Source organism: Ursus americanus, chromosome 3 (genome assembly GCF_024610735.1).
Source record: "Ursus americanus isolate L20-20 chromosome 3, mUrsAme1.1.p, whole genome shotgun sequence".
NCBI lineage: Eukaryota > Metazoa > Chordata > Mammalia > Carnivora > Ursidae > Ursus > Ursus americanus.
Genome location: NC_142129.1, coordinates 28,837,220 through 28,849,736, shown reverse-complemented (window position 1 = coordinate 28,849,736; position 12,517 = coordinate 28,837,220). Strand labels below are relative to the sequence as shown.

General features: G+C 42.4%; 1 protein-coding gene across 1 annotated transcript in view; it reads right to left on the bottom strand.

Annotated features, from left to right (window-relative positions):
• Positions 1-1,966: 1,966 nt before the first annotated feature.
• The window catches only part of FAM3C (FAM3 metabolism regulating signaling molecule C), a 51,773-nt gene continuing 41,222 nt past the window's right edge, over positions 1,967-12,517 (bottom strand). The window contains exons 9-10 of the mRNA XM_045792759.2: positions 4,947-5,073; positions 1,967-4,363 (exon numbers count right to left, since the gene is read on the bottom strand). Of these exons, the coding sequence (XP_045648715.1) occupies positions 4,274-4,363; positions 4,947-5,073 (217 nt within the window). The 3' untranslated portion in view covers positions 1,967-4,273. The remainder of the gene's footprint in view (positions 4,364-4,946; positions 5,074-12,517) is intronic.

Sequence of the window (12,517 nt, the reverse complement as noted above, 5' to 3'; positions counted from 1 at the left end):
GTCAGGCTTAGGTCCAGGAGAACCACAGGTGAGGGGCTGCATCCTCGTCACGGCCTTACTGTCCAAGCCACTCAATGGCTCCTTTTTGGCTTGGTGTCTCCATCCGTTTGGGTTGCTGTAACAAAACACCAGACTGGGGGGCTTATAAACAACAGAAATTCAGTTCTCATAGTTCTAAAGACTGGGAAATCCAAGATGGTGCCCAAAGATTTAGTGTCTGGTAAAGGCCTACTTCTTGCTTCATGTGTTTTCCTGCTGTGTCCTCACGTGGCAGAAGAGGTCAGGCAGCAATCTGGGGTCTCTTTGCTAAGGGCTCTACCCTCAGGGAGAGCTCTACCCTTCTGACCTAATCACCTCCCAAAGGGCCCACTTCCAAATACCATCGCATTGGAGATTAGGTTTCAACATATGGATGCTGGGGGGACACAAGCATAAAGACCATAGCACTGGGTAGGACGGGATCGGGAAGCTGAAGGAGGCTGGCCTTTTTGGCTAAATCATGACTAGCCTTCAGGAGACACGGTCGTAATAGCAATACTAGCAGGTGCATTTCGTGAACATGTGCCAGGCACCGTGGCAGGCACCACAACACGCGGCGGCTCCCCTAACTCACGGCAGTGAGGGGCGGACCCTCTCACGCGCCTCGTGCCGTCCACACTGGCGTAGAGACACATACTCAGGCGAGTCTGACTCCTCCCAGTACGCGACACGGTCTCCATGACAGAATTCACTCCTCTTGAAGCTTTTAGGCCCCTTTTCTTGCGGGTGATGGAGTAAAATAAATACGGGCTGATAACACGGAGCGTTAGAAGCATGCAGTTTCATAAATCAATTTTCCCAAATACAACACTGTGTTTTACCAACTTAGTCTCAACGTCCTTTGATGTTCAGTGCACTCCAGCGACGGGAGTACGTATGCAGAGCTGAAGTGAGTCTTGTTTCTGTTTTTTTAAGTACTCCCTACACCCAAGGTGGGGCTCCAACTCAAGACCCCAACATCGAGAGCCACATGCTCTACGACCGAGCCAGCCAGGCGCCCCTCAACAGTGAGTTCAGCAACGGCAGCAAGCTGTACCTGTGACCTTGCTGTTCTGGGAAGGTGATCTTCCCTGTAGTAAGTTTGCTTATAAACTGCCCACAAAACAAGGCAAGAGGAACCTTTCTTCTGTCTCTAACTGAAGGGCCAGCCAGTCCCTTTTCCTTCTGGAAGAGACATCCTAGAGTTGAAAGCATTTCCTCTGGACAGCCACCCTGCAGCGGCCTGCACCCTCGCTGGACTGCAGGAAGGTTCTGGCGGAGAAGTCTCAGCTTCCTGGAAGGCCTTCCCCACGCTCCCTCAAGCTGCATCACGACAGGCTGCCCCTCCCAAGCCAGGCGTCCTGATGTTGGCTCTCGCTGGCTCTGATGTGACAGGAACGTCAAGAAAGGGTGTGGGAGAGGAGACACAAGCAGGAGGATGGGAGTAGTGAAACTGAGGGAGCTCTGAGGGGAACGGGGGTTAGCCACTGGCACGTGACACTCAAAAACCATGTATGTAATAGAAAAATCATCCCGGGTACAGGCAGCAAAAGAATTCTGAGGAGTGCTTTAGAAAAGGTGAGATCTGGTACTCGATCCTGATCTACACGTTACCGTACACGGGCCTACTGCTGTCCGAGCCCTCACTGAAGACGCGGAGTGGCGAATCTTTTCCCTGATCAACACAAGCCATTTTTTCCCTTCATACTCAATGCATTTCTACTCTTAATATCCTACCTGAACACAACACATCTCTCATTCCTTCAGTGAAAAACGGGGTATGTCAACTGAATTGAAACTATCATCTTTTGGGGGTTTCAAATTATAACCTGTAAAAACTGTTACAGTATAAATGCAATACAGGCTAAATGCTCTGAGCTTCGCCTGGCATAAAATAATAAGATATTAGCCGATTCATTTCAAAACAAATACAAAGTGTAGACAGAACAATGATAAATTTTACTTTAATCAAATTAAAGTCAGGAATATAAAGACTCTGGCTCAATTTTTCTTTAATTTCCCAAGTCTCACTTATTTTCCTACTGCCTTAGCTTAATTTTAATAGGCATACAACACAATTGTTCCAGAAAAAAAAAATTTGCGGTTACAAATAAAAAATACGCACCCAAAAGTCCTTATAACACCATTTAATATACCAAAATGTCAATGCCAAATTTCCGATTTTAATAAAGAAAATTCTTAACATTAAAGGAATGTTGTTTCGTTTATAATGTGGACTTTTGAAAGCTATCTGAACATGAAATGTAGTAAAATTATTGCTTCCAAAGTTGGCACAATCTATACAAGACAGAGCTGAGACAAAAGCAAAGTGCACCAAGGCCACCACGGAGCCCGTCGCTGAGCCCTTCTCCCGACATTCTGTGCAGCTTCGCCAAGCTATCGTGTCATAGTTTTTACCTCAAAAGGGATGTCTTGCCATCTGGATACTTAACTTCTATACATGTTAGGATACATCCTGAGGACATTAGTGTGTTTAACCACAGGAATGTCTTACATTTTCCATGTTAAGCAGCACGACAAACGCCTGACAAACACGAATGTGCAGTTCTGTAGGTATATTACTTTGCCAGACAACACAAAACAATTCACAACGCAAAACCAAGAATATTTCATTATTTAAAAAAAAAAAAAATGCAAAAAACCCCACAACATTTATTTCACCATCCCTGGAACTGGAAAATGGCTATTCTTTTAACTTACAGACTCTAGGGAAGTATTTTAAATGTCAAAATACACGTGCTGAATGTGAGTTAGCACATAAGCACCAGAAATCTGAAAAGTTTACAAAAATTCTTTAAATGTGGAAGGTGCATTTATTCTTGAATTACATTCAGTTTGAGAGAAGAACCAGTACCCCGAAGTTCATTAATATTTAAGAAATAGCTGAATAGCTTCCAAGTTGGTTTACAGCAAAATAAAAATACTGCCTTTAGTTTTTTTATACAAGTCATCTAAAATTTAGATTCAAAATTTAAGTGCTGCCTTTTACTGTGAGTAGTCTGATCACTAACTTATGCTCCAGTTTAAGATACTTCATACACTATCGGTATTTACGGCCCTAACAAACAAAACAGAAACAAACAAACAAACTTGAGTCATTTACCGAACAGCTCAAGGGAACAAAATTTTACGTAGAATTGGGAATGAAATCATCTGGAGTCAAATAAAATTATTTTTTATATGTTATCAGTCCACTCAGTAATTAAGATTTTTCTAAATATGTTGCTGTATCTTCAGGTAAAAACTGCTATTATGAAGTTAGATGGATACAGAATTATATTTCTTGGTTTACCATCAACATGATGGTGACATTAAAGCATGCCTCTTTCCAAACCGCTTGGTCGATGCTGGTAACAAATACGGAAACATGTGCCAGCGTTGCTCTAACTATACAGCCACGGCCGTCCTGAACCACCTGGGTAGGGCGGAGAAGGGCCGTGGGCCGCTCCCCTGGCTCTGGGGCTGCCCTGCCACCTCCCGCCTCACTCTGAACAGCTTCTGGGAAATCAAATTATTCACACTGCTAACACAAAACCTAACACAAAACCCAGAGAGCTACGGTCCTGAATACCACCTACATTTACATATTTCCTTTCTTACTGTGTACATTAAAAAAAGAATTCTGTTGTGCTTTTCACATATCTGATATAGATTTTTATATCATTTTATTTCTACGTTTTTTGGGAAGAGAGAGAAAAACTAAGAAAAAAGGTACACCAGAGTCAGACTACAAAGTAACATTACACACACAACTAGCCAAGTATCTTTCTAATTTAAAAGATACTATCATTAAAAGGCAACATATATATATACACACACACACACACACACACACACACACACATATATAAAAGAAAACAAAGTCTCCTCCCTAAAATCCATATGATTCCATGATAGGTTTTCACAGCGACCAATATATATATCAATATATTTTTCACAATCTGTTCAGTTATCCACTGGGTATGCTTTTAGAACTGAAAGATGTCATTGCTGCAGCGGTCTAACACTGTACTATTAGGGAAATGTGCTTAGAAATGGTTCGGTGATTTGCTCATTGTGATGATTATTTACAAAGGCGTCTATTTACGTTAGCAATAAATAATCCTGGTATCAAAAGAGACAATGCCCATGCACACACCAAGACGGCCGCGTCTCCTCAAGTATTTACACGTCGCTTCTCTGTCACAGCTCAGCCGCTGATCGTGAAAGTGCGTTTCCTTCCATCTCCTCCACGTCAGTCTTGCTTCTGGGGGATGCAGCCTTCCATTTCGACAACTTCGGGCCATCCTTCGTATTTGTTTGTGTCCTTATTGTTCTTTATGTGCTGTTGGAATACAGTAACAGTATACAGTTTAAAAAAACAAAAAACCTTTACAAGCTGCTTCTCTACCATGGCATACTTTAGTGTACTTGTTTCACTCACGCTCATGTCAATGATGAGTTCATGCAAATTATAGTTCAAGAGACTAAATGGGCAACCTTGGGGCCAGACGGACCTTCAAATACAGTGCAAACGTTTTCAAAAGGATCACTTGTTAGCCAAAAGGTAAAGTTTACACTTTACTAAGTTCTAAAGTATTTCTAAACTTAACGGATTACCAAAAGCTCGATTAAAATCTTTAATAATGAACGCTTCCTAAATGGCTCATGATAAAGGCAATCACATGCCAATGCACTGTCATAGAGAAAAACATTTTCCGTGCAGAATAGAACTATTTTTTAGTTTTGATTTTAAAACAGTGCCATGATTATTTCAAATAACTGATTACCAAGAGCTTATGAAAAACATATGAACATATTTAATAACTGCTTTGTCTAAGTTTCAAATAACTAGGATAGGAGTATGTACTGTACGGTTTCACACAATTTACTTTTGTCCATTAATTATGAAAGTCTAAGACACTAACCTGTTCAAAGGGGCTTTTTGTCTTGATGCCTTTCCCACCACAGAAGACCCAGTTGTCTCTAAAACCAAGATTAGTAATAGATGTACTTCCCAATTCGGCAATGAGCCGCCGTGCCTCATCATTGAGTCTTAAAGGGAAAGAAAAAGAATACAGTAAACACAGAGCACTGTATATTATCTAAGTAATACTGATTCGCCAGTGTATTAACATGTAACATGAGATAAGATGAGAAAATATCAGCTTAAAGAAGAGAACCAAAAAAATACAGAATTTTCTTCAGAGCAACATTCCTGCTATTTGAATTCGCTAGTGACAAAAGACATGAAATCTAGCCATTAATTTTAAGTTTACTCTATGAAGAAATACCTTTTAGATGTCTATTTTACAATAATTCACTTTCATCCACATCCATCCAATAATAATAAGGGATATCGTAGTCAGCAGATGCCTACCTAGGTTAATACAAGGTCTTAAGCAACCAGTATTTCGTAAAATTAAAAATCACTTTGAATTTTCCACTAATCCCTTTGTAAATGACAACCAAATAAACGTAAATGCTGACAAAAATCTACGTGTTTCTATTACTATGGTTTCTTTAAAAGAAAATGAACCTTGAGAATAAGCATGTAAATTATACTTCAGTAATAACTGTCGAGTGGTTATTTAATAAAAATGAACATTACAGACAGCAGTTAAGTACCTGCCAAGGAGGAAGGGCAGTGGCAAAGGTCAAGCGGTAGGGAAACAGGTAACTGAGAGCTGGCATTAAGAAATTTTGTGTAGGTTATTATCCTAACGCTGAGAATTCTCAATCTCCCCTCTGTCACACACAAAAGAATAAATTCAGTAGATACATGCTAGCTGTAGAGAGAAAAGAGGCAGGAATTCCTCTCTATCTCCTCAAAGATGGCACTTATAGGTCAGTTAGAGAGGTTTGTTCTGCTAAAATCTGAGGCAAGGTAGGTTTTATTATTTGCGAATAGCTGGGGGGGGGGTCATTAAAGGCAAACAGAAGGAGGGTCAGTGAGGGGGGTACTTATCTGACAGTGTTTTTTTGAAACATCTCATGCTAAAATCAGTCACTTCCTTTAACGTATTAATGAAAGAAACACTAGGTATGGGGCGCCTGGGTGGCTTAGTCGTTAAGCGTCTGCCTTCGGCTCAGGGCGTGATCCCAGGGTCCTGGGATCAAGCCCCGCATGGGGCTCCCTGCTCTGCTGGGAGCCTGCTTCTTCCTCTCCCACTCCCCCTGCTTGTGTTCCCTCTCTCGCTGGCTGTCTCTCTGTCAAATAAATAAATAAAATCTTTAAAAAAAAAAAAAAGAAAGAAACATTAGGTACAAGAGTTCTTATTTAACGAACCTGAAGATGAGCAAAATAATTTATATTAAAAAAATACTTCATAAAACAAGAAAGAACTGCATATATATTAGACTGCCACAATGTATGCAAACGCCATCCATGGGCGGTAGCACTATTTTTTTTTTAATATTGATTCCAGTGTAGTTAACATACATACAGTGTCATAGTAGTTTCAGGTGGACAATACACTGATTCAACAATTCCACACATCACCCGGTGCTCATCGTGACAAGTACATTCCTTAATCCCCATCACCTATGACCCCATCCCCCCACTCACCTCCCCTCTGGTAACCATCAGATTGTCCTCTATAGTTAAGAGGCTGTTCTTGGTTTGTCTCTTTCCTTTACTTGTTTCTTTAATTCCACATGAGTGAAATCATACAGTATCTGTTCCTCTTCATTGACTGACTGACTTCACTTAGCATTATATTCTCTAGCTCCATCTATGTCATTGCAAATGGCAAGATTTCATTCTCCTTTATGGCTGAGTAATATTCCATTCTGTGTGTGTGTGTGTGTGTGTGTGTGTGTGTGTGTGTGTGTGTGTACGTACATACATACATATATACCACATCTTCTTTACCCATTCATCTATCCATGGACACTTGGGCTGCTTCCGTATCTTGATTATTGTTAAATAATGCTGCAATACACATAGGGGTGCTTGTACCCCTCTGGATTAGTGTTTTTGTATTTTGGGGGGTAAATACCCAGTAGCGGAGCTGTTTTAACCACAGCTGTCCTCCTGGAGGAAGTTCACTAGAATGAGAAAATCAGCTATAACCCTAGAATATTTAGACTTTCAGACCCAAATCTACATAAAGAGATGCACTTATAACCTGGCGAAATAAAAATAAATGAAATAACTGTGCAAAAGAACCCCTGAAGTCCTGGCTTCTCTGAAGATTTTGCGACCTCAGAGACCCCTGTACACATGAGGTCTGCAGCCGCGCTACCCCGTGTCGGGCTTACGTGAATCAGCCAGCACTGTGCATTTGTCTGCTCATTTGATAAGCAACGTGTGTATGAGAGGGACACTCCCTGAACCCGGTTTTGTTTCTAACTGGTATTAGGATGCCGTGGATCTGGGAGACTGTCAAATCCCACTCTTTAGCCAAATGTTCTGTGTTCTGGCTACATTCTCATATTTTACGTGCATCATCAGCACTACGAGGTGAGTTTTGTTGCTATTACAAGAATGAATAGTATTGAAACGCAGAGGTTGGGCAGCCGGTTCACTCGGCAGTCTAGGGATGACCCGTGCAGAGGCTTTGGGACTTGAGTCACATTCACGTGTCAGAAAAATAACAAACTGGCGCCTCATGGGCTCTTGGGGTTGCTCACAGATGGCTGACTGTGAAGGTCACAAATGCCCAGGGACTGCTTCACACGCAAAAACCGCTTGCAAAGTAGATGGCTTATCCCAATGCAGGCCTGGCTCCCTGCAAAAAGTACGAATGAAGTCTTTCTTATCTATGAATTTTACATCATTAAGAAACATATTGAAGGGCGTCATTTTTACTTCTGTACTTCTGAACTTGAGGACTGATCGTTTTGATCTACGTGAATAAACTAAGCCAAGTGAGCCAGAGATCTGGAAGCAACTCGAAAATTTCCCTTTGTTCTGACTCCCTCCGGTCATCTCTTTCCTTCCTTTTCCTTTCCCATGAGGACGTCCATAGGTCCTGTGTAGAAAAGGGGAACACAGTGGCCTGAGATGGCTATCTGTAGAAAGACCTAGCAGCAAGTTGGTCCCTGGCTGGCAGCCAGGAGCCTGGATTTGGGGAGGGCTCCCCCCATTCCCAGAACTGATGGGAACGGGTCGCTGAGCCTGCACCGTACACGCATGCAGTTTATGCAGAGCACCTACTTTCTGCTGGGGGGAGGAGGCGGCTGGAATTGGGGGATGTGTCAGGCGGAGGTTGCCTCTGTGACCAGCAGCCAGGAAAATCCCTGGGCGCTGAATCCCTAATAAGCTTTCCTACTAGACAGCACCTCACAGTGTCGTCACCATCCGTTGCTGGAGGAATGAAGCATGTCCTGTGTGACTGCACTTGGGACATGACTCCTGGAAACTGGAGCCTGGTTCCCTCCAGACTTTGCTCTAGGGCACACTTCCCCTTTGCTAACTTTGCTTTGTATCCTTTTGCTGTAACAAATAGTAGCCATGAGGTGAGCAGGACTGCATGCTGGGTCCTGTGAGTGAGTCCTAGCAAATCATCAGACCTGCGGGGGGGGGGGGGGGTCTCGGCCACCCCTGCCACGTGTCCCTACATATATCTAACTATAGTTGTATAACAAGATAAGTTTCTCAATGATTTCTCAAGTTATCTGCTCTGCCTATGTAGAATTTGGAGGATTTCATTATTCCTTTTTTGAAATCTTTTAAATAGAAGATGATTTCATGTTTCAAAAAGAAGTTTAGGGGGCCTGGGTGGCTCAGTCGTTAAGTATCTGCCTTGGGCTCAGGTCATGATCTCAGGGTCCTGGGCTCCTTGCTCAGTGGGGAGCATGCTTCCCCTCTGCCTGCCACTCCCCTGGTCGTGCTTGCCCTCTTCCTCTCCCTCTCTCTCCCTCCCTCTCTGTCTCTGTCAAATAAATAAAATCTTTAAAAAAAAAAAAAGTTTAAAATCATGCAAGGTAGCCAATATTTTCAGCACTTGATTCAATACACATTAGGTATCAAAATGCCCCTTTTCTTTAAAAGCCAGTATAACTAATGTACACGTGGTACAAATTTTAAAGATACAAGCTTTTATTCTATATAGGGGCACCTTGAGTTTGTTACATGTACTTTAATCTCCACTAGTGGTCTTAACTAGCAGAGATTATTGGGGCACCTGGGTGGCTCAGTTGGTTAAACATCAGACTCTTGATTTCAGCTCAGGTTATGATCTCAGGGTCATGAGCTCAAGCCCCGTGCCGGGCTCCACACGCGGCATGGAGCCTGCTTAAGACTCTCTCTGCCCTCGGCACCGCCCCCTCCCCCCCAGCTTGCGCTCTAACTCTAAATAAATTAATAAATAAATAAGCTATCAAAAAATAAAAAACAAAATGCTATTAAAAAAACTAGCTGAGATGTTAAAAATTTTTATGAAATAAATTAAATTTGTTAAGAATTTTCTTTAAAATGAATCGAAAATTATCCTGTGACAAACAAGAAGGCAGACAGAGGTAGGGGCCAAGTTTTCCTCGAAGCGATTCTGAAGCTGCACAGAGGCAATCGGGGTAGCCGTGGAGGAAATGGGGACGGGGGAGCGGGTCACTCAGAGATCTGCCTCCGTCTTTGCTGGGGAAGGAGGGGCACCTGAGAGCCCCACATCGCACCATCACAACAGGCCGATGCTCCCTTTCTTAAAAGCAACATGGAGAACTGATATTCTGGGCTCCACTCTGATGAACAGGGAAGAACGACAGGGAAACAGAAGTGCAGGTAGCAAGAACTCCGGAAGAAAATCACTGTGTTACTTCAGGAGGCTGAAGAATAGGCAACGCTAGGCACAGGTGTCCGTGCAGCCCAGACTTTAAAGACAGCACATGATGAAAAGTTCAGATTAGAAGTTCTTATGAGAATAGGACTCAAAACACGAACAAAAAACCTCAATAATTTTCACTATATAATTGCTAACGATCCCAGAAAAGAGGATAGGTTCTAAATTAGTGCTACCATAGGAGTGTTCTGTGACGGGCCCAAAGTCAGAAGTGTCCAAAAATATAGGGCAAATCATATTACTAATGAGGAAACCCTGACCACCACCACCAGGAAGACCGGTAGTGTTCAGGGTAAGACGAGACTCACAAAACTCTTACAGGCCACACAGAGAACTTACACTACTAAGTGCAAAGGAGGGGACCCAGTGTTTCACAAGAATGATATAATATGGAGATCAAAGCAGGCCTGCCTTTTCCAGGGAGGCAAACACTCCGATCGACATAAAAAGGGAAGAGTAGGTCAGGAATGTCTATATAAGTGCTTTAAAGTAAACTGAAGCCTCCAGGCCCACACACGTCATACAATTAAATTCTAAGGAACTTTAATATAATCTTCAAAGTACTGTCTGTTACTTTAGAAACATCATGGAAAATGAAGATGCTGAGTCATTTAAAGTTAATTAAATATTCCAATCTTCAAAAAAGGTGAGGAAATTTTTTAGAAACAATGGGTCAATAAATCTACTTTCAATTCTTAGCAAATTCTCAAATGGATTACAAGGAGATACCGTGAACCAAAAAAAGGGGGGGGAGGGAGGAGGAAGGGGGGGGCTAGTGAGGAGGAGGGAGGAATAAATCAAGCCAAGTTAAGGTCACGTCAGCTATTTCAGCCTCTGAAGAGGTTTGTGGGCAGATCAGGGCACTGTAATTAGCACAGCTCATGAATTTCAAGTGAGCATCTGAGAGCCTCAGAGAACAGCCCCTATGAATAAAATAATGAAAGAGCAGCTGGATGGAATGCCTGTTAGGGTACACTGGCTGCTGTTTAAAAAACAGGTTCTGTAGTTGACTGATAGATGAATCCCTTGGAGGCGGCTCCTGGCAGGGTGGCACGCTGCCCTTGGTGAACATTTTTATCAATGACTTCGATTCAGACACAAGAATGACTTTGGAGAGACTACAAAGCCTGGATCATGGAAATCTCATAGGACAAATGTCGGCATCATGACCTAATGGGCCAAAATCAGCAAAATTATATTTAACAAGGATAACAAGGATAAATGAATATAAAGTCCCTCATTTAGATTAAACAAAATCAAGTCCTAAATGGGGAGAAAGACCTGACTTGGCAGTGGTTAAAAAAAGGCTGAGATCAAATGAAATGATCTGAGGATTTAATTTAACCAAAAATTCACCAGCCAAAAATGTGATGTGACCTTTTAAAGAAAATAATATAAATATTCAAAGAAATGTATCTTCAACACGGTAGAAGCTAGCATCTCCGCTGTACCCTGACCCAGCCGGACCCCATCAGGAGCCCTGTGTTTGACTGGGGGCACTTTAAGAGAGTTGATAATCAACCAGAGAACCAATGCCCAAAAAATGCAGCCAGGAGAGTAAACCCAGCCAGAAGCCTAACATGACAGAAGGTTACGAGAGCCCTGAGTACTGAGCAGGGAAAGGGAAAACTAAAAGACAAATGCTCTTTAGTTTCAAACAAGTAAAGTATCAAATGATTTGGGGAACGTATCTATTGTTCCATTTACCCAGGTGGAATTTAGAGGGAGACCAACCCGAGAACATAATGTGGACTTCAGGATAGTTTTTGCTGTTTTGTTTCAAATAGAGAAATGACTGAGATACTGGCGCCCTTCAGAGGTGGTATTTGTAGAACAGTTTCATGGGAATTCTGCCCGGGGCTGGGGTGCAGGGGACCAAGGACTTTTAAGACCCTTCAGGACACCCACATTTAAACCCTTCACTTAGCCAGGAGGTACACGTCACAGAGCGCTGTCTCCAAAGGGAGGAATACGGTAGCAAAATTTAGCTTGCTCAAACTATTATAATTCCTCATTAAATAAACAAAAAACAACTTATTTTAGAGGGGTCTGGGTAGAAAGCAGGCATCATCAGAGACCTGCACTCTCCAAATGTAAGTTTTCTTAAATATAATTTTTTTTTCTGTTTTGTTTTAAAATGGGCTTCTAGGGGCACCTGGGTGGCGCAGTCAGTTAAGCATCCAACTCTTGATCTCGGCTCAGGTCATGATCTCAGGGTCCTGAGATCTAGCCCTGAAGAGCTTCCGCACTCAGTGGGGAGTCAGCTTCTCTCCTTCTCCCTCTCTCCCTCCCCCTGCACACTCTTTCTCTTGCAAATAAATAAATGAATCTTAAAAAAAAAAAACAAAAAACCCACAAATAAAATGGGCTTCCTTGTGAAAATCAAGAAATACTGGGATAAACAAAGGTAAAGAGGTTTACTTAGGGCCAAACTTCAGGGCCTTGCATTGTAAATCCCTGAAAGGGGCAAAATGCAAGGTGCCATCTCCAAACTTACTCACCCAGTACAAGTTCAGAGGACTGGGATCCCACCAGAACACACTCTGGGAAATGCTGTGATAGAGACCAACCCCAGATGTTCTCAGAAGTTCACAGTACAGCCAAGGAGCTCATTGCAAATCGGACTAACTGGGATCAGACAGGAACAACTATGGAGAACTGATACCAACTCCCTGTTGGAGAAAGCAGGCACATCCATTTCATATCCTAAACGCTTT